The 21,289-nt window shown below is 39.2% G+C and overlaps 1 protein-coding gene across 1 annotated transcript in view; it reads right to left on the bottom strand.

The window, feature by feature from the left end:
* SPTBN5 (spectrin beta, non-erythrocytic 5) overlaps nucleotides 1-21,289 on the bottom strand; it is a 90,335-nt gene that overhangs the window by 6,544 nt on the left and 62,502 nt on the right. Inside the window, exons 43-61 of the mRNA XM_031055786.1 lie at nucleotides 20,473-20,594; nucleotides 19,670-19,832; nucleotides 17,641-17,829; nucleotides 16,778-16,855; nucleotides 15,183-15,355; nucleotides 14,026-14,116; nucleotides 13,247-13,393; nucleotides 11,955-12,092; nucleotides 10,970-11,226; nucleotides 10,633-10,819; nucleotides 8,006-8,218; nucleotides 7,439-7,635; nucleotides 6,659-6,863; nucleotides 5,762-5,956; nucleotides 4,536-4,691; nucleotides 3,783-4,000; nucleotides 1,992-2,181; nucleotides 1,017-1,193; nucleotides 1-82 (exon numbers count right to left, since the gene is read on the bottom strand). The exon at nucleotides 1-82 is cut by the window's left edge and continues 47 nt beyond it. Of these exons, the coding sequence (XP_030911646.1) occupies nucleotides 1-82; nucleotides 1,017-1,193; nucleotides 1,992-2,181; nucleotides 3,783-4,000; nucleotides 4,536-4,691; nucleotides 5,762-5,956; nucleotides 6,659-6,863; nucleotides 7,439-7,635; nucleotides 8,006-8,218; nucleotides 10,633-10,819; nucleotides 10,970-11,226; nucleotides 11,955-12,092; nucleotides 13,247-13,393; nucleotides 14,026-14,116; nucleotides 15,183-15,355; nucleotides 16,778-16,855; nucleotides 17,641-17,829; nucleotides 19,670-19,832; nucleotides 20,473-20,594 (3,178 nt within the window). The remainder of the gene's footprint in view (nucleotides 83-1,016; nucleotides 1,194-1,991; nucleotides 2,182-3,782; nucleotides 4,001-4,535; nucleotides 4,692-5,761; nucleotides 5,957-6,658; nucleotides 6,864-7,438; nucleotides 7,636-8,005; nucleotides 8,219-10,632; nucleotides 10,820-10,969; nucleotides 11,227-11,954; nucleotides 12,093-13,246; nucleotides 13,394-14,025; nucleotides 14,117-15,182; nucleotides 15,356-16,777; nucleotides 16,856-17,640; nucleotides 17,830-19,669; nucleotides 19,833-20,472; nucleotides 20,595-21,289) is intronic.

Below are 21,289 nucleotides of genomic sequence, written 5' to 3'. Positions count from 1 at the left end.
CAAATTTCTTTTCATGTGCTGCAAGCATCTTCTCAAAATCATGATGTTTCTTCAATAATTCCTCTACTTCAGACACTGAATCCTGAATGGAAAAATTACCACATAGAGAACTCCAAAATCAATTCCATCTGAAGAGATTATACCTAAGATTTTTAGATTGATCCGTTCTATTTAGCCAAGTGAGTGTTCTGAAAATTTTGTAATTGGATGTTTAAACCCCTATTTGTGTATGAAAAAAATCTGAATTTACATTTTAAAAAAAGGTCTGTATCTTGCAGTCTGTTTGCTGTGCAGGAGAAAAAGGGCTCAAATACCAACCTTCCCTTTTCTGCAAGTACCATGGCTTCCAGCTATAACTGTTTTTGTGCAGATAGAGTACTTGGATTCTGGCTTGTGCTGCACACAGTTTGTTCCTGCCCTACAACAAATGCATCTGAGACTTCTTTCATGTCCTCTGCTTAGTTTCTGATACCCAAGTTCATTACTTTGTTTTCCAGTCTTATAAATTATCAGAAGACAGTCAACAACGAGAAAAAAAAACCAACCCAGCAAAACAAACTAAAATATGGTGTTTGAAAAGGAATTTGCAAGCTAGCTATAAATGTGCCTGTGTAAAACATTCTACCATTTAATGGGAAGAAAAAGGTGGGAAAACACCCTTTTCCCCCCTACAAAATGGGGGAAACTTCTTTTTTTTTCTTTTGAAACAGGCTCTCAGCAAGACAGGGGAGGTTGAACCTTTTGCAAGTTATGTGAAAAAATGATCTGGAATTCTTCCAAGGCTTCTACCACCCCCTGGAAGCCACCACTTCCCGGAGCCCATCACCATGTCAAATGCAGCAACTGCCCTGGGCTCACTTCTGCAAGAGGACAGAGCTCCTGCCCTTTCTAATTTCAAGGGCTCATTGCTGTTGAGATTGTGATTAATTTCAGGCCTGAGCTGGTCCATGAGCCAGGCCCTCTGCACATGCTAAGAGGCACCCAGTGCTCAGTAATGTTGCAGGGTTGTTACTCACCCCATAGGATGGGTCTGAAAGAAAGCTCTCCTTGGCAGCCAGCCACGCTTCTGCTTGCTCAAGCTCTCTGCGGAGCAATTGGATCTCCCAGTTTTCTTCATATAACACTTTCCTCATGTCCCAGCTCTCCTTTACCTTCTTCATCAGCTCAGACAGCTCTAACAGTTTTTCTTCAATCTAGAAAAAGAATATTTGTAATGCCAGGAGTTGAAAAATCCAATCAGACTTTCACATGACAGTCAACTAACTATCTGGCAGTCACTAATCTGCCTTCATGATTCAGAAGATGATCTCTAAATAATTTTGTGGTGTGAGCATAATTTAGAAAAGATGTCTGAGTCCTCTTTTTCCTACTTGAATTAATTTATCATGTAAATTGCGCAGCTAGATAATACAACTTTAGGCATATTCCACATACTGTATGACAAATATTCTGCCATATGATTTCCCAAGATGAAGCTTTATATCCAGGCAGCTTGTACTATGGAACTAGTGAGAACCGGGAGATTCAACAAATGCATGCACTTATGGCACGGCAACAATTGAGAGACTTTAACTGTGGAAAGTTTTCCTGTTCTTTCCACAACAGAAGTAATGTGATCTTGCATAAGTTCAGAAGATGTTTTCAATGGTGTGATCTCTGGATCTACAGACAGTGTCTTGGGCAAAGTCTAGATACAGATAACAGAATCACAGAAATTTTAATTCTTGCCTCTTTGGACATTTCTGAAGAATTATATCTCTTTTGGTGAACTCAGAAACATCAGCAATGCAAGACGATGGCATTGTAATGTAGCACAAGAACTTAAAAATGTGTTTTCTTTTTCTGTGTGTCACATGAAATACGTAACTTTTAATAGTAAAGAACCTGATTGTCCCATTTAGTTCTTCTGTTCTGAGAGACAAAGCTGCACCTCCTGTCTGTTTCATCTCTTTGTTCACTCTTGTTTGTAAAATATTTACACTTCAACACACCTCTACAGACATGAAATGCCCATTCTTCATCAGGTCACCTCCTGCCTGCTGCATTTCTTCATATTTCAGCCACTGCTTCTCTATCTCGCGCTTGTACTCCTCGTGGCGCTTGATGAGCAGCTCCGCTCCCAGGACATCATTTGCCAGTTCTTCAGATATCACCAGAGCATGCATCTCATTGGCCCAGGCCCTACAGAACAGGGGAAAAGGGTACAAAGAAGAGGAATCTGAATCTGCTGGACATTTGGGAATGCACACATCCCATGGCTGTGGATACATGTATACAGACTTTTATTTGTTCACAAAAGATATAAATATTGTCCTGATTTTGCCTGGGATAGAGTTAATTCTGTTCTTAGTAACTGGTACTGTGCTGAGTTTTGGATTCAGTATGAGAATGATGTTGACAGCCCACTGTTGTTTTGCTGTTGCTGAGTAGTGCTTACCCTAAGCCAAGGGTGTCTCATTTTCCCAGGCTCTCCAGTGAGGAGGTGCACAAAGAGCCAGGCAGGGGGGAAACAAAGCCAGGACAGCTGACCTGAAAGGGTCAAAGGGATACTCCATCCCACAGAACATCATACCCCGTATATAAACTGGGGAGAGTTTGCCAGAAGGGACCAATGGCTGCTTAGGGACAGGCTGGGCACCAGTGAGTGATGATGAGCAATTGTATTGTGCATCAATAGTTTCTGGGAGGGTTATTTTTCCTTTTTCTTTTTTTTTTTTTTTTTATGAAATTAATCATTAGTATTATTATATTTTACTTTTTTCAATTACTAGAGTGTTCTTATCTCAACAAATGAGTTGGTTTTTTGTTTGTTTGCTTGTTTTTAATTTCTGATTCTCCTCCTCATCCCAGTGGGAACCTGAGGGAGTGAGTGGCTTGGCTTGACTGCTGACTAGGGGGGTTAAACCATAGCAATATACAAATATGTTGATGAAGGTTTATAAATCTGGGGGATTTATAATACTCCCAGTGCTGTTTGCATACATAGCCTATTAAAAATAAAGATGTAGATCTGCACATACCAAAGCATTGTGCATTCAAATTCTCAGAAAGAACTAACTGCAATTGCCTAGACTACGCAGTTTAACAGTATTTTTATACATTGTAAAGGACCACACATGAAAGTACTTCATGTGCACAAAGAGCATTCATGGAAAGAAGCATATTGATAGGTACTTTTTAAGAAACATTTTCTACTCCATTACTCTTGCTGGCACAAACTTACTCATGATTTACCTGAGCTCAGGATCTATCCCTTAGCATAGTAAATGTCCAATAGTCAGTGGTAACCATTCCCCTGTCTTTGTATTTCTACTCCTGTCATAGGTGATCTTTTTAATTACTTATTCTAGGAGATTACCTTTAATGCAGCTGCTTTGACTTTGAGAAAAGGGGGCACTCGTGTCTATGCAGGTGTACAAATTACTTCACTATCTAACCCTACCTTCCTACAGAATCAACAGTATTTTCAATTTAAATTATGAATTTATCCACAGGGATGGAATTCTCCAAGAGACTGTTTAGGGACTGTCTAGGAATTAGTCTAAAAAAAGTGTTTTTGTCATGCACACTGTGCTGAGGCGTCATTGTCACCTCTGATATCTGGTAAATTCTGTGAAGTACTGTTGAGGAGATGCCATGGTTTATTGTTCAAAGAGATCTGAAAGCAAGTTGCAGAGCACCTGGGGCAGGAATCAAATAACTAACAGCTATAATTTAGAAAATCCTCTATGGGAAAGACAAGAAATAAGGCCCACTGCCAAACTCAAGGAGCCAATACATACATCAGCTCCCTGCAGTCATTGAAGTAGAGCTGAACTTGTTCTGCCTGGCTCAGTCTTGCCTTCCTCTCCAGAAACTTTTTGTCCAAGTTTTCCCAGCACTCATCCACATCTGTGAGTCTCTCCATGATGTTTTCCTTAACTTGAGGGTACGTGCGGCTGAGGTGCCAAGCGTCTCCTCGAATCCGTTCCAGCTCTTTCATGATGACTCCCAGATCTCTCTGGAATGGAGACAGAATGAATGGATTGTAAGACCAAATCACTACTTAGTTCTATCAAAAGTGGATTTAACAATGCTGCATATATTTTCTACACTTCGGCTGCACAGAGGCTGAAATATGAATGCCTCTCAGTTTCCGTTTAATGCCTTGTTCATCGTCAAATATAAAAGAAACTTCTTTAGACATGAGACAGATTATTTTAGTAAATGTGGAGCTGAAGTTTCCTATGGTTCAGCTGACATCTTTGCAATTATCATAACAAATTTTAGAAGAGAAGTTCATCCTTCAAAGCAAAAGCATTAATAATATAATATCCCAATGTTAAAAACAGGAGGATAAAGCCCTCTTCTCTGAGGCACAAAGAATATTTAAGGGTGCAATAAATAAAGCCCTCTTCTCTGAGGCACAAAGAATATTAAGGGTGCAAAAAATTTGTCTTGTAAGTAAGGCCCTTAAGAGGCATCAGTCAAGAATCAGTCTCTTTTTTTTTGCCATCTATGCTTTACTGCTACTGCTTCATCACAGATCCTCTTACCTCTACTCCCTCAAGATGGCTGAGAAGTGTCTGTACACCTGGAAGATCATACCCATAATCTTCTATATCTACCACTGCCTCTTTCTCCTGCATCCAGCCCTTTACTTCATCCACATCATGGTCATACTGGTGAACTTGACGGGCTGCTCTTAGGTTCTGGAATAACAAAGTAATTTAACGGCAATTCTCTACTGCATTTTGTGTCTACAGCATGAAAAAAGGTAACCCTAATATATCATAATGCAGTACAAAATCACTGGGGATTTTGAGAGGGAATGAAACATCTTCCCCATTAAGTCACCTGAAAGTGACGTGTTGGACAACAGAAAGGAACAAATGTCTCCAAAAAGCAATTTATCCCACCATAAGAAGAATGGTCAAAATGGAGAGCATGAATGGCCCTCTAAAAGTAGCTCTCTACACCACAGAGGTTGTCTTAAAATACTCCTTGGAAAAAAGTCTACACTGCAAACAGTGAAAATGAGCAAAAATCATGCTTTTCTGAAATGACAGTATTAAAAAAAAGTTCTAATACTAGTTTATAGCCAAACTCTATAGCAACAATTGTCATGCACTTATTTTTGCTAACAGACAATAGCAGGCTTGAGTTACCTCATAAGCAACAGGTCATGCAACAGTAGTGAAAAAAAATGATTGAGGACATCCTTAAAACAAACAAAAATATTGAGTTCTGTGTATCACCTCTGCTTTTCTATACATATCTGTGTCTGCGGTTTCCTGAGAAGGAGTGAGCAGATTTAACACCCAACTGCTGCCTAAAGGTAGGGGATTGGCTCTATGTCCTCCATCACATTCTCTTCCATATGCCTTTGATTTCAAGAAGTTAACTCAGCAAAAATCCTGGAGAATTTTGATCATGCTACATAAGTAGTTCCATAAAAAGACTGATAAGTGGCAGAGCCAGACTCCTGTTAGTGATGGTAAACTGTTGGATTGGCTTTGTTTTTCAGGAAACAGGAGTTAGCAGTGAATTAAGGAAAACAATTACCCGGAGCTGATAAGCATCTTTCAAGTATAAGCCTTGCCAGGAACAGTAGGGTAAGCAGCGGCTATAAAGGGAAATGAATCTAGAAAAAATTGAACAAAATGTACTCATTGCCCCTGTAAACCTTGTGTTTCAACATGAGCAATGCGCTGGTTTGGGAAAGAAAAGGCATGGGAGGCTGCAAGGAAATCAATGCCCCAGTTTTTCATGCATTTCCTACCTCTGTCCTTATATCAATGGCATTGCATAATTTCTCCCATGTTTCATTGATTTGCTTAGTTCTCTTCTGGATAACATCTATCTTGCTGTGGCCTTCCTTATCCAGTTTAGATGCTAACTCATTTAAGGAGACAGCTTTGGAATGTCCCAGAGGTTTCATCTCATTTACAAAATCTTTAAACTTTTTCTCCAGCACCTGCAGAATAAATGGGGACACAAATTTAGATAAAGAATTTCTGCCTACCTCCATGAGAGAGGCAAAAGGAATCACTTTCTCTGCTCTGTATAACACAAAAGTTATGCACTGCAATCTACAAGTGCAAATTGCTTGATAAATCCAAATGACCCAGAGTCGGAAGAAGACATCTATTGTCTTGATCATTTAACATTCTGTATCACAGAGAAAAATTAACCACATCCTGACAAGCAGAAGTTGCTCAGATCAAAAGCTAATGAACAGAACTTGTCTACACATGCAGCAGCTCCTAGGAGGAGTGGACACTGCTAATTATAGTTCTCTGTACTGTGTGCCCCAAGGAGAAATTTATCCTTGAAATCAGCAGCAAGAGATATGAGCACTGCAGCCCACTGCTTTTGACCATAGTAAAAAATTTTTAGGTCTGTCAAATTTATAAGTAGGACAAGCAATGGAGTGTGCTGACCTCACCTTATTCCAAGAACAGCTAACTTTCTGATACATCTAATTTTCTGTTGGAGGATACTACCTCAGCAAGCCTGTCAAAGCAGACAGAAGCCAGTCTGAGTTCTGTGGAGATAACAGCTCTGCTTAGTTTTTGTCATTGTAACATGTTTCACTGTCAGCAGCTACATAAAAATTGCAGCAAATATAACCCTGCTTTGCCACACCATACATGTAATACTTTTTATTTTCTTTTACCTCGACATCATCTAAGTCCTGCCCATAGTCATCGGACTCTGCTACAGACAGTTTACTGGAAAGCCATGCATCTACCAGCTGGAATTCTCTTTCAAACTGATAGAGCTGGAGTTGTTCTTGCAGGCGTTTTCTCTTGGTGTCAGACTTTTGTAGGAGAGACTGATAATCTGCTAGGATCCCCTGGAGCTTTAAAAGTATTACTGAACTGCAAAGAATAAGAAGCAGAAAGTATGTCTTTGCTTTATGGTTCTTTTTAAACACTGTTTTTTCTGACAGGTTTAATTTGCAACACCTTTAAAACACAGAATAAACCAGATAACATCATGGAGTGAGTTATGCTGTGCCATTAAAGCCAGCTAGCTCAGGAAATTAAAGTAAATCATACAAATAGCTGCTCTTTTCCTATCTTCCTCCCCAGATATAAAAACAAATTTTCAATGAAAAACAGTGAACTGTCAAGAATATTCATTTCCTTTCCCAAGCACAGCGGTTTTTGAACATTTGTGGTAAATTAGAGCTAGATGACAGTTCCTGGACAAAGAAGCTGATCTGCATTAATTGGTCTGTTGTTAAAAAAAAAATCTCATTAAAACATTAAAACAATCATCAAGCTTTTGGGGAGCTCAGTGTGTGTGATGATGATGATGATGATGGAGGGATGGATGATCCCTGAAATCTTATTTCTGAATGAGCCATCAAACATAGTTGAACTTTTCTTTATTTGCCTTCTCTGGGCATTTCTGTCAGACCTGGAGGAGAAACCTGTTTTTGCTTTCCTACCTCTCTGGACTGTCTTTGTTTATTAAGCTGGCTCCTGTCTCCTGTACTTTCTCGATCCTCAACCTGAAGCTATCCATGTCCAGTTTGGTAGCTTCAAGTTTACGAAGTAAAACTTGTGTGGATTCTTCATTCTTCCCATAATCAGAGGTCTCCAGAATGAAACTCCTCTCTGCCAGCCATGCCTCCACCTCCAGCAGCTGTATAAAATAGAGGGATGAGCCTTAACACAGCTTGATTTAGGTCAAGACAAAGAAAACTGAAAGCAGTGGTGCACTGACACATCAGCGAAAACAGAGAGCACCTTAGATGTGTTCCTCTAATGCAATCTAGCAGACACTGTTCCAAAAAATGTGTACCCAGAATCCTGTAATTGCAGTTACATGTTACTGCCATTTGTTGGGAAGATAACTGTTGCTTCTCCACTGTATCCTTATTTACCAGATATGAAAAATCAAGGCAGTGTGAATTCTGCTTCTTTCTCAGCACTTACATCCATTCAACAATATAGGTGCCAGTTGTTTTAAGAAAATAAAAGAAAAAAAAAAATCTCTCAGGGACCATCCTTACCTCATTTAGGAACAGATGGGCCTCATAGGACTGCATAAGCCTCTGTCTCCTCTCTTGAGCCTCTGCCTTCAAGGTCTCTACAGAAGTCTCAAGCTCCTTCAGATGCTCTATAATCTTGCGAGAGGCTGAGTGGCCTCCCTTTACCAGTTTCTGTCCTGTACTGATCACTGCTTTGGTCAAAGCATCTCGACTGTTTATCTCATTCTCCAGGTTCTGGAAAGAGTAAAGAGTAAAATGATAGACCAAAAATTGAAGTTATGGAATTTTTATTCCAGAAAATGTAGTCATGCAATTCCTTTATAAATTTGCTTTCTCCTCACAAAGGTGGGTCAGAGGTACAAAGTCTGAGTGCATGCTTGGAGTGGAGGACTTTTTTTGGGGTGAAGCAGTGATCACAGAAATCAAATTTAGCCATGAAGTTTGAACTTTGATGTATATATACCTCAGAGTCTGGAGGGTTTGAGTTCTAATCACAAACCTCTTTTTTGTAGTTTCCACTGAAATATACCCAGTCCTATTCCATTATATGGCATTTCTTGAATTAAAACATATCTAGGGAAGAATGACCAATTTGCCTGCACGTCATTATTTATCACTTGCCAATGTTTTTGTAGAAGATGAATCTTTGCATAGCAGACATTGTAAACACTGTAGGTACACCAGTGCCAGGCAGCCAACAGGACAAGGAGAGAAGAAAACCACCTCAAACCAATTCTCAAGGGCTTTACTTGAAATTAATTTTTGAAGACTGGTAGATTTAAAAAATATATGCATCCCTCCATATACTCTCCCCTGGGTAGGCAAGGCCCATGCTCTGTTTTTTCTGTGAGCATACATGCTTTCTTTGGCTGGCTGTGCCTGAGCACCCTGAGCACAAATAAGCCCCACAGTTTGACCACTGTTCTGTTTAATTTCACAGCTATGAATAAGCAGGTTCAGAGTTAGACTGCAGTGCTCTGTTAATGTAGAGGAGATGCCCTCTATGAGGGGAGGAGCTGCTTTTTCAACTCAAGTGTCAAACTTGGCTAGAAAAAGCTCTGATTCTAGTCTTGCCTTTAACTTCCCCCTATTGATTTCAAGATGTTGTTGAAAAGCAACACCATATCTTTTCCAAGCCAAGCAGCTGTTTGAAGGCATAATATATTTGTGTGTAAATGCTATTTTGCACAGCAGCTTTTTTTTTTCTTCCTTAGGAAGAAGGTTAATAAAATTCACTCACAATCTCTTTTGTGGTAACAAACCAAGGACTGAATTTTGCAAATCTAGCTCATTAGGACAAACAATAGAGGTGGAACTAACAGAATATTCAATTCTTGACTGTTATGTTAATTCTGACATTTGCTTGCTTGTAAACCAACATTAAAAAGAAAGTGCAGAGGCTGTAGCTAATAACATGTTGGGAATTAAAAGCTTATATTTTAATCCGGTTTCCAGAAGAATAGTAAGTAAAATGTCAGAGAATTTTATTATGCACTGATTTTATGGTGTATATCTCCCAGTCTCACAGTTAGTTGAAACATTTTGAGATTTAGCCAATTAACAAAAAATAATAATAGCCTAAAGCAGTGTCTCCTCTGTTCCTTCAGTTATTTGAAATATTTTCGCAGATTAATTCAGCTCAAGCTTTCTTTTCTTCTGTGAACTTGATTACTTTCTTACCATGCCAACGAGCTCATAAATTTTAGGAGTAATTGCACACAAAACAACATTTATGCTATTAATCATGATGAAACAAGTTTTTAATTCTTACTGTTTCACAATGATAGCACCAGATTCTTGGGCTTTCTCTCTTTCTGACTGTGTCTATCACACACATTGACAATTTATAGGATCCCCTGTCTTTCCCAATCCTAATGTAGCTTGCACAGATTTCTCCAAAAGGCATTGATTGACATGGCATTTAAATGGGATGTCATATGCTAATATTAATATTAAATACCAATAGCTGCTGGAAAATCTTAGCAGGAGTATTTTTTCTTCCACCTTGTGTTTGCAAAGAGACAGTGCTCCTTATTAAGGAATATCATGAAGGTATTTATTGGTATTTGAGATGACAGTATTCCAGGCACTACTTTCTCTGATGGCCCATCTGAACCTTGTGAAATATTTCAGCAGTTGTCTTGAAAGCTACCACTGGATTGAAGATCAGCTAGCATAATAACTCCCTGTTAACTCCCTCCCATCAGAGCAGAAGAAATTTTGGGGAAAATATTTTCCTGGGAGCTCATCCTGAGACATCTGAGCAATGAGCTTTCTTGGATATACTGAGTTCGAAAGCATTTTGTTAGAACCAAAGAACCTATGAAAATATGCAAAAGTTTGTCAAATCTATTTTGTATTGAAAAGGCCAGGGTTTGAACTCAGTTTACAGAAAGAGCCAACATGCCCACAGAAGGCCTCTGATGTGGTACTTGCATCACTGCAATGGTAAGCAGGATGGCATCCTGCATGTTGCCAAGTCATGGACAGATCCTTGAAAAAGAAAAGGATAAAAATGATCCCTGGCATCCTGACTCCTGTTAGCCAAAACACAGCAGATGAAGTTTGCTAGAGACAAATTGAATTCAGTATTCTCTATTTAATTCTAAAGACTGATTCTCTATTTGATTCTAAAGACATAACACTACCTGGTGCTTTTCTTGTAGACTCTGAATGGTTACCAGGGATTGGCCATAATCCTTGGAGGAAGCCATGGGGAGCTTCTCATGAACCCAAGTCAACTCCTCATCAACATCTCGGAAGAACTGGTACTGCAGTCTGCTTGCCTCCAGACTTCCCCTCCTCTCCTGCAGAGGATCACATAGCCTTTTGTATCTGTAGGTTTTAAAGATAATCCAGTGAAGACTACAGATTGATAAGGAATGAATGCAAAGCACTAATTTCAGAATAGTGTAGAGAAGGAAAGAAAAAAGAATATTCAGGGAAGAAAAAAGCTGGCAGAAGACAGGCCAGGCACTCACACACCTCTGCACCAGTTCATCCACTTTCTCTTCTAGCTCATCAGCAAGGAAATGTTTCTCCTTCTGGAACTGCTGAGCTGTGACCACAAGTTCTTGCAGCCGGTCCCTATGGGCAGCAATGTCTTCCTCCAGTTCCTCTTGTTTCTTCAGATGACTGTTCAAAACCACCAGATCATTGTCATTGTATGGTGCTTTCAGGTCATTTTCCACACCTTCCAACCATTTCTCTGTGTCCTCTACGTTTCGCTGAAAATGAAGACCCTGAGAACAAGTAAGAAGAAAAAATAATTTAAACCTTTAGGACAGATAATGTGATGTGAAAATCTCAGCCACTTTCAGTAAAGATTGATCACACTGCTCAGTGAACTTTTCCCATACACAGTGGTGGTGCAAATGAAGAAGAGAATTCAGTCATGGTGAAAACAAGAACAGATGCATTAAATATCAATAGTCTATCTTACTTGTGTTGCACAAATGCAGATCATGGACATAGCATCTTAAAAAAAAGAACATTTAAAGGGAGAGCTCTGTTTTATAACCACAGATTGTCTGATAGCTCAAGCAAGCATAACTCACAGTCATGAGAATTCATGTGCCTGGAGCTAGAAGAATGAAAAGCAGCTGTAGGTTTCTTTCTCAATGTGCTGGAGAAAAGATGCCCTTGAGACAGATGCAGCATTGACACATATGAGTAAAGACATTTTTCCTCAGTAACTGTCTCTGGAATCTGGATCTAAACCAGCAGCAGGAAGCAGAATGGAGCCCAGCCTACAGATCCTCTTCCCTCCATAGGGATCTCCAGTTATCCTGCCAATTCCATTCAGTCAGTCCACACTTAGTAGATTCTTTGCAATAATGGTCTTGAGGAATGAGGTTGGATTGTATCAAGTGACACACTTGTAGATGAGACATGCAGCAAGGCAGCTGTGCTATCTCTGGAAAAGACACCAAGATCCAACCACTGGCATGCCTGTAACCACTGGCATTACCTTGTAAGCATCCTGCAGTTTGGTCCATTTATCCTGGCAACTTGCTAGCAGCTCTTCCCATAGCTCTTCCATTTCTTGTAGTCTGGACTGAATGGCTTCTGGGGCATAGTGCCTTTCATGGAGCATCTTCTCACCTTCCTATGTCAGGAGGAACAGGCAACATATTCTTCCTTTGCTGAATGTACCAGAACATATCACTTTTGCCTTCATAATCATAAAAGCACTCTTATGTAAAGGGCCAGCTGCAACCATCACCTCCTGACACAATAGATGAAGGGATTGCAGAGACAGAGAAAAATCTAATAAAGACAAAAGGCTTACTGAAATTAGGGCAGAAACTGCACAGCAAGGGAAGCAAGAGGCACAGCAAGTGAAAGGTAACATACCAGGTCAGTAAGTGTTCTAAAGAGCAGCTACTAGGACTATTCCCAACAAAGAAGGCAGGGCATAATGAAGTAATGTGAAAGAGATTGTGCAAACAAGTCTTTAAAACCAGATAATTTTACCGAGGATTGTAGCTCCACCCTTTAACCCCCTCTTGTCGTGTCTGCCAACAGGGGGACTGATAAAGAAAAGAAAGGAAAGGAAAAGAAAAGAAAGAAAAGAGAAAAGAAAAAGGAAAAAAGAAAAGGAGAGATGTTTCTAAGATGCCGGTGAAACTGGAGGGGGCAATCTACTTTTAATGTAGTAATCTATTGCAAAATACATCCAGTAAGCACTGTGCTGAAAATAAAATTAATAAACATGTTACAGTCTGTCCTTCCAAACTTATCATCTGATCACAGCTTCTGCCAAATATCTGACAAGTCTTGTCAGGCTTCTTTCATATCTCGCCTACTAATGTGTCTCTGCAAAGGAAGCACTTAAAAACTCTATCCTTTTTGTTGGGTACGTCTTATGTATCTTGTTAAGGCTGTACATCCAATCAGATAGATTCTCTGCTGGAAATAAACAAGGATACCTCTAAAGTGGCATTCACCCAGAGAGATATGTCCCTAAAGTCAGTGGATTGAATCTTTTATTGCAGGCCCCCATCTGTTTCCATTGCATGCACAGTGAACATGCAGAGCAAGCTCACACTAGATAGTAAGAGAGAGTGAAGAAAGAGATGGACACAGAAAATTCTTGGTGGACTAAAAGAATAAGCTTCTCAGTATACTCAGAGACAACATGGACAATACCAGTGACAGGACAGTGACTCCCACTCCCTTGGTTGAGATCACTGTAACTCACTGTCTGCAGAGTCTTTCATGCCCATTTCCCACCCTTGCCCAAAACCCCGCTTCTCTCACTGATTTGATGGAGTCCAAACGATTTCTATTGGCCATGATCTCTGCTTGGAAAGCCTGGTGCCTCTGCAGTTTGGTCTGCAGATTGCTGGGATCCTTCCAGCTATCATCCTGGGCAATGCTGTTCTTCTCATTAATCCAGGCAGCCACCTGTGGGGAGGGAAGAACAGAAGTAAACAAAATCTTCAGTGTTTCTTCAGTTTCTTCAGCTCCAGCCTACCAGGCTCTCCTTTTATATGTATAAAACAGGGAACTGGTAAGTGAGGACCAAAATGAGTTGTCCTTCTGAGGTTCTGCTTCCCATAGCTTCTCCTGCCCTTCATGAGGTCACCCCTATGTGTTTGTTTATGAGCACTGTTGTTTGGAAAGGGAGCTTCTCCATCAGATAGCCCCCAAGCAGTGAGAAAATGCATGGGTACATGTGTGCATGGGGGAGAATAGACAATGATCACCCTATTTCTAACCCATTGTCACTATCTCACAAAAAAGAACTAATTTTTTTCTTTTCTTTTTTTTTAATGATGGCACATTCCCTTTTAACACATTTATTTCTTCTTCATTTTGCTGTTTTCCAATGTACAGTAGATCTTTCATTTACTACACTAGACTAGAGGGAAGAAGATAAAAATATCCCTTCATTCTTAAACTCATCTTTCCCAATATTATCTCATTCCAGGCTCAGTTCCTTGATTTTCCTCACAGTAAATCTGTCTGGCATTCAGATCTATGCAGCACAGCATGTTTTAAGAAACCAGAATATTATGAATCCTATGTAATTGTACCTCAAAAGAATTCTTCAGGAACTTCTGCAGAAGCCTTGATTCCTCCAGCAAATGTCTGCGAGCAGCAGCATTCTCCAGCAGTCTCTGTTTTCTGAGATGAAGATAGATGTGTGAGGCAAAAGTCACAGAGTGAATTAGATAGATAAGGGTTTTCAAATTTCACCTCTAAAACGCACATGATCAAATCTTCCATTCCCTAGGAGGGAAATGTCCATGATATGCAGATTCCCTTGATCTGGGCTGTCAGAGAAGATGCCCAGGACACTGTAGGAAAGATTGTGAGCTGACAGATATCCTACAAGTTCTGTGTATATGGTATCTGCCTCTAGAAATCACCATTATTGCCTTTCAGGATTCAAGAGAACATAAACTCAGCACATTTCTTATGTGGAAATTCTGCAAATGTGATGGTGTTTCTCATGGATAAACTAAAGCTACACCATCCTTTAATTTTTTTTCCAATGTTTGGACCTGCAGCCCTTTATTAGTGTTAATGCAGATGTGAGATATTAATAAATCATATAAAATTAGAATACATTAACAAATCAGTATGTTCACTTGAATCAAAGGGGACTTCAAGTCTCTTTTCATAACTTTTATATAGCTCTTTTCATCTACCACAGCAGAGAATACAACTGCTTTTACTTCAGCACTTGTTTAAGATGAAAAATATGCAAATTGCTAGTAGCAATAAAGTAATTCACACGAGAGGGCAAGATCTGATCAGAAAATTTGCAAATGCCCTAATGGATAATTTGAGTGGGGCTTAAAGATCAACCCCATTAGAGCAGAGAAAAGCAGTTGTCTAGGAAATGACCTTTCTTGATGGTATTTAATGATAATGAAGTATTTAATGGCTTGGCAGGCCTTCTGTTTGCAGCACTGTCCAGAATGAGCATCACAGCACTGTCCCTAAGGCCAGGCCAGAATACAGAATTAAAGAGAAACTTCCTTTTTCTGAATCCTGCTCCCCCTCCACTTAATTGCTTTTTGGAATGAAATACAGCCAATTTGGGAAGACTCCAGTGCAAAGCATGAAGCTGAGCAAATGCAAACCAGCTTATAGTTCTCTTAATTCATTTAAAGGTAATGCTCACCGGAGGAGGGTCTCATTGCAGAAGAGATTGGTGGTTGACATGGGAAAGATTTGACTTTACCTCCTCAAAACAGCCTGGCATCTGCTGCTGATATTTTCTGAGTCATAGTGCTTGTTCTGTGTTAGCTGCTGAGCAAATGAAGCCATCTCATTGATTTTCTCCATCTGAGCTTCCAGGGCTTTTTCAAACTGTGTGTGTTTCCGCTGCAGGCTCTCCACACTAGACACTGAGTCCTGGATAGAATTCAACAAAGGGAAGTTGCTTTCAGTCAGAGTTTTCCCATCCAAAACACTGATAATCCAGAAGGTAAATGGCATTTACCCCAGATTTGCAAACTAGTTGTCAAGAAATTTTATTGTTCCTTGGAATTGATTGGCATTGATCTGACACTTGGGACCTAAATAATGTTCCATGCAAGATCTGAAGCCATTATTTCAGCGCTGGATGCTTAGCTTCTCGTGCATATTGTTGCGCTTGGTTAGAACACATAACTTCTCAGGAATTGAAACATCAGCCCCTAATTTTAAATCAGTCTTAAGACAGATGCCATGTTGAGAACAAACGTGGGATGCCAAACTGAAATCGGAGTTAAGGGAACAAATATGTCACAGAAGGAGGTTAAAATTAGAGTCTCAATTTCAACTCATGGAATTTGGAAGAGCTCAGATCCAGATTTGAATTTGAGGATTGGAGTCTGACATTACATTTAATCTACAGAGAAACAGTTCTTGTAATGTTTGTGAATCCCAAGATTAATGACTCAGAGTTCTCCTTTCAGCACCCCTCTGCACTTTAATTATAGAACCAGTGGTGTCAAAATGTTGTTATCCCAGTAAACTCTGCTTCTCCACTATTCTAAAGGAAGCAATAAGCTCACATCAAATGGGTCAGATAAAAACACTAAACTTCTGGGTGCTGACATGAGTCATTGGATGGGAAATTACTCACAGAGCATTTTCTGCACATTGCTAAGCTAAATATGATTGGATGAGTCCTTCTAAGTCTGTACTGTAATGAAGGGACTGCAAATACACTGAACTCTGAGATGTTTTTGTAGCCCCCGCAGAGGCAACTCATTTAGTAAAGTAGCACTACCTGTACAAGGTGTAGGGTGAGCTAAGTGTCAGAATGTATATCCAGCATCCTGAACAGCTTTTGCAGCCCGTGCATCAGTCTGCAGTTTCAGTTATAGCAGCGTTACTGATACCTGTGGTAGGTAATTTGAAGCTACACTGGGTATGCCAGCAGTGATGACTTGCACACTGCTGGCAAGTCTATTTGGGTCAGATAAGACAAGCCAGGCTGAATGGGGCACTGAACAACCTGGGCTGCTGGGAGGTGTCCCCACCCATGGCAGGGGGGTTGGAAATGGATGGTCTTTCAGGTCCCTTCCAACCCAAACCATGCTAGAGTTCTATGTTTCTATGCAGTCTCATTTTCCTGCTATACTCAGAGCAGTTGGATTGTTCCATTACTCTTAGGTTCCCATCCTGTGTAAAGTACCAAGGAAAGAAATCTGATCCTAAACCACCAACAGGGCAGAGTAGTAACTTCAGAAGGAGAAAGAGCACAGGAAGATTCAGATCACATCATTGTACAGTCCCTTCTCCTCCAGACTGGTTGCAGAGAAAACTGTAATTTCTCAGAGCACATACCCCTAAGTCCTCATTAGCTAGGAAGGCCTCTTTGCTGCTGAGCCAGCTCTCAATCTGTTCCACGTAGCCATAGAATTTCTGTGTAGAGGAAAAACCCAACAGTCACAAACATGACAACATGCTGAAATGCTGTAAAGCATAAGCTAACCTGACCTCAGCAGAGTACACTGAAAAAACCAAACTTTCAAGGTTATTTCAAAAATTAATGTAATACATGAAAAAGCATTGAAACTGCCCATACCATAAGATTTAAGTTCTCATATATGGGATGATTTTAGATGAGATTAGTAGCCCAGCTCTTATTTAAAATACTTGACATTCTTCATTGTAGAATCTCTGTTTGAGCAGAAATTTTTAAAGTGAGATGACTGTTACAGAGAAGTATTTCTAGAAAATTGCAGCCAAAATAGTTATTTTATAAGGAAAAAAAGCCAGGAAAAAATACATTATTCTGTCCATGCTAAATTTTTCTTCAGTTTTTTAAGAATACTTGTCTGGCTTCATGTCTTTTTGGGCAGGTTTTAGAATTTGGAAGAATAGTGATGTTGTGTTGTAAGTATGTGTCTTTTTCCAGATGTATGAGAGTTTGACCACAATTTGCTAAGTTTTACAGTCTTTGAAAAACATATTAGCACATATTCCACAGAAATTTCTATGATTTGTAGAGGTAAAATTTCTCTAAGTCCTGTCACCAATGAATGTGCTTGGCCCTCAGCATGCCTTCCAGAAACCACTGAAATATAGATGAAACACTGGGTATTATTAGCACATTTTTCATCCTGCCATCTCATAAATTTGCTGCTTTTATCAAGAAAAAACTGTCAGTGGCATGTGCATCCTCTCTTGAATGTCATTTTACTCACCTGTAAATCATGTGCCTGAAACAATTTAATATATTGCTCTTTCCATGCTTGGATCAGTTCAGACCAGGCTTGCTGCAGTCTGGAGAGGGACTGGCGAATCTCAGGGGTTGCATAGTGACCAGAATTGCCAAGTTCTTTACCATAGTCACTGAGAGCGTTGAACCTTTCCCCTCGGGCTTCAATCTCCTCCTAAAACACATTACTGAGGTTGATGTCAAGGGTTTATGAAAAGCCAGTTATTCAGAATATAAGCCTTGAGGGGAAGAGCTTGGTCTGTAACTTTCCAGCACTAATATTTGCATGGAAAATAATTCATCTTTGAGCTATGTTACTGGAAGGGCATAGAATTGCCTAAGAGAGAGTAAATGTAAATAATTAATGAGTTTATTGGTCCAGGAACAACTGTTTTCCTACAAGTTAAAATTGAGATTTAGTTAGAAACAGATTAGAAAATACTGAGATATAAATGAACACAATTTCAAACATCCATAACATCATCCCCCAGTCTTCCTACATAAAAGTGGTGCTTTTAAGAAGCAGTGTCTAGAACTTTTCCTCTCCTGACAAAAAAGTTTGCATCAGATCTTTACATTAAAGGCATGGTTTTATTTCATTTTGTGTGGTTGAAATGAAACACACTTAACTTTTGCACCTGGTCTGAGGAATGAATTATACCCCTATACTGAATCCTGAAGGTGAAAGCATAAAAAGCAATTATGATCACTGCAAACTGATTGTGGAATTTCTAATGTAAGCAATTTGAAAATGAAAATAACTATGAACTGAAATAATACCATGTATTAACTCATAAACTACCTTAAACACTATGGTATGTACTATTAAATTTCTGAAATTAGAACTGCTGCTTTTAGAGATTTTTGAGTTGGTGGCATTGCCCATTCATATCTATAAAATTGTAATTAAAATATTTTTGAAATTCACATGAGCACATTGTGTTCAGCTCCAGTCTCTCCTATGGACTTTATTTGAGCCATTAACCGGAATGGAAAAACCCCTCCTTCTTGCCTTGTCTATAATTTTAGTTTAGTCAGCATAAGAACATAGTGCCTGAATTCCTCCTTTTCTCTGTGACTGCCTCCTTAGAGCCATTTGGGCTCCTTGACTAACAGACATTAAAGACTTAGATATTGCCACCATTTAAATATGGAGCACACTACATCAGTGGTTTGTGATATTTTTAATATGACAAAGAATTATTAGCAAAAACATTGTTAAGTGATAGGAGAAAGCATTGTTTAAGTGGATGACTCTAAAGAAGGAGGGGATTTCAGGTACTTCACACTAAATTCAAGTTTAGAAAATTAATCAGAATCTACAAACTGCGTTAATAATGGTACCGACAAAGCATTGGGTATCAGTAATTATTCTGTGAACAGGATTTCTAGAAGAAGTAAAGTAACTGCAAAGAGAATGTAGCACAACAGCTGAAAGATAGCTATAATTCTTGGGGAAAAGTAAAATATTGACTTTTTTCATAATGTTAATTAAAATTTCACTCTTTTCAGAAAAGAAACCAAAAGTGTTAGCTAAGTTAGCCACCAAAACATTCGTTAGGTAATTATTACTGGGATGTGAAGTGTTTCAGAGCTGAATGTGTAACACCATTCATTGGTAATTTGCTTTGCTGTGTGAAACAAACTGCTTTTATTTTCTTCTCATGTAAATTATGATCATATGAAAAAATCTAGCTTGAAGCAAGGCTTAACTGGCATTAAGTTCTTTAGTAATATGAATAAGGAGATGAGCAGCGAGCATGACATGGGACTAAACCTCTTTTTCACCATCGGGCTTGGACAGCAGTAGAGGTGAGAGCTTATGGGGCTTTTGAGCCTTTTTGCAAAGACACAAAGTGCCAAACAGCCCATGGGACAGTTTTGTCAGTAAGTAGGTGATTTCTATCCCCAGCCTGGTACTGAAAACAGTTTTTTTACCATGTTATTGACAGAGGCATGCTGCGCACACAGAGTGATTCGCAGTATGTGCGACTGGAGCCACAGAAGATACTTGCCTTTCTCTCCTGATGCTCCTCTATCATGCTTTCGGCTTCATTTGCACTCTTAGGCAGCCCCCCTGCTTCCATTAAAGCTCTGGTGTTCTGGGCCCAGTCTAGTATTTCCTTCATCTCCAGGTTAAATTTCTGCAGCTGGTACGAGGCTGCCAGCTTCTCCTTCCTGCCACATAAGGTGTAGTTCAGCATCATCTGACATGGAATTATCTAGTTGCCTCTCCCTCCCCATTTACAGAAGCAAGTATCTTAACAGAAGCCAAATGAAATTAATTCAAGCTTTCCCTTACAGCTCCTAAGAGTTCCTCACGTTAACCAAAACCACAGGAGATGCACACTGCCTTTGAGACAACATATTTACAAATATTTTTACATCAGTTCATTAGCACAAGAAAAGTAAAAAAAGACTTAATATCTGTTGCTTACAGCAATGATTACAGATCAGGATTAAGCCTTTCTGATTTTGCAAATATTTGAGGAAAAAAAATAATCTTCAAGCACCCTCCAAAAAGAAGTCTTTCACAAAGGCTTTATGATAGATGTAATTTGATAATCTGGAGGTATTTTAGTAACATTATTTAGTGGGATAAACCAGAAAAACATTGTGTGAGTTTTCCCAAAGTCACATCAGTGGAACTTCTTGTGTATCAAGTCACACATTTTCCAATGCAGGTGTCTTAGCTGCCTATGTAAAATTAATAAAAAAATCTTTAAAAACTTTAAAAGACCTCTGACAAGTAGCATTTAGACCCCAGGGAGCAGCTTTGCTCCTGCTGAGAGATATGCAAACAACTCTAAGTCTTCACCTTTGTTTGGCCTGTCCCTGGAGTCGGAGCCAGTTGTTTTTCATCTCCTGTTGCTTCATAGTCAGTTTGTCATTTATGGATGGATTCCTTGTGGAGAGGCGGAAAGATTCCAGTTCCAGGGGCTGGGAAGAGATTTATAGTGGAGTAAATTCATGCCATATACTTATATTCATTCCTGAGTTTGCCTTTCAGGAAAAAGTTCATTTTAAGACCCCAGCTCTCAAAAGCAGGTAATTAAATTACAGTAACAAAATATACAAAGGGATATATAATATGGAAAAAATAATACACATGCATTTGTGAGCAAACTCCATGTGCAGGCATTGCTTTGTAGGCACAAAAGTTAATTTACAATTTAGAAAACAGTTTTGCAGAATATAGACAAACAGATTGGAAAAAGAAGTGTGAATTCTAACTTCTATTAGCAGTCTGATGGACGCTCATCAACTCAGGTTTAAAGTTGGAAACTTTCTTGCAAAATTCTATCAAGTTGATGAAAATGAAGAATTTTAATTATACAGAACAGAAAATATGCCAGGCTGGTTTTAATCCTTAAAAGAAGAACAGTTATACAATTGTAAAGAAAAAGTTTTTCATATTTTCTATATGAAAGAGCCAACTGTGAAAAGATGTGAGAGGCTGTAATTGAATTTCTACTGCTCTTCAACAGGATTTATTTCTTTTTAGTAGAAATATACAAATATAAAGGACCTTAGAGCCATATTTAAGGCTCAATTTAATTTAGTCCTAGATGATGCAAACAGACCAGTTTTTACAAAAGCCAGAGTGGATCAGGCAGGCCATTATAACCTAGAAT

The sequence above is a fragment of the Geospiza fortis genome, unplaced genomic scaffold (genome assembly GCF_000277835.1).
Source record: "Geospiza fortis unplaced genomic scaffold, GeoFor_1.0 scaffold66, whole genome shotgun sequence".
NCBI lineage: Eukaryota > Metazoa > Chordata > Aves > Passeriformes > Thraupidae > Geospiza > Geospiza fortis.
This window is presented reverse-complemented; position numbering and strand designations above follow the sequence as displayed.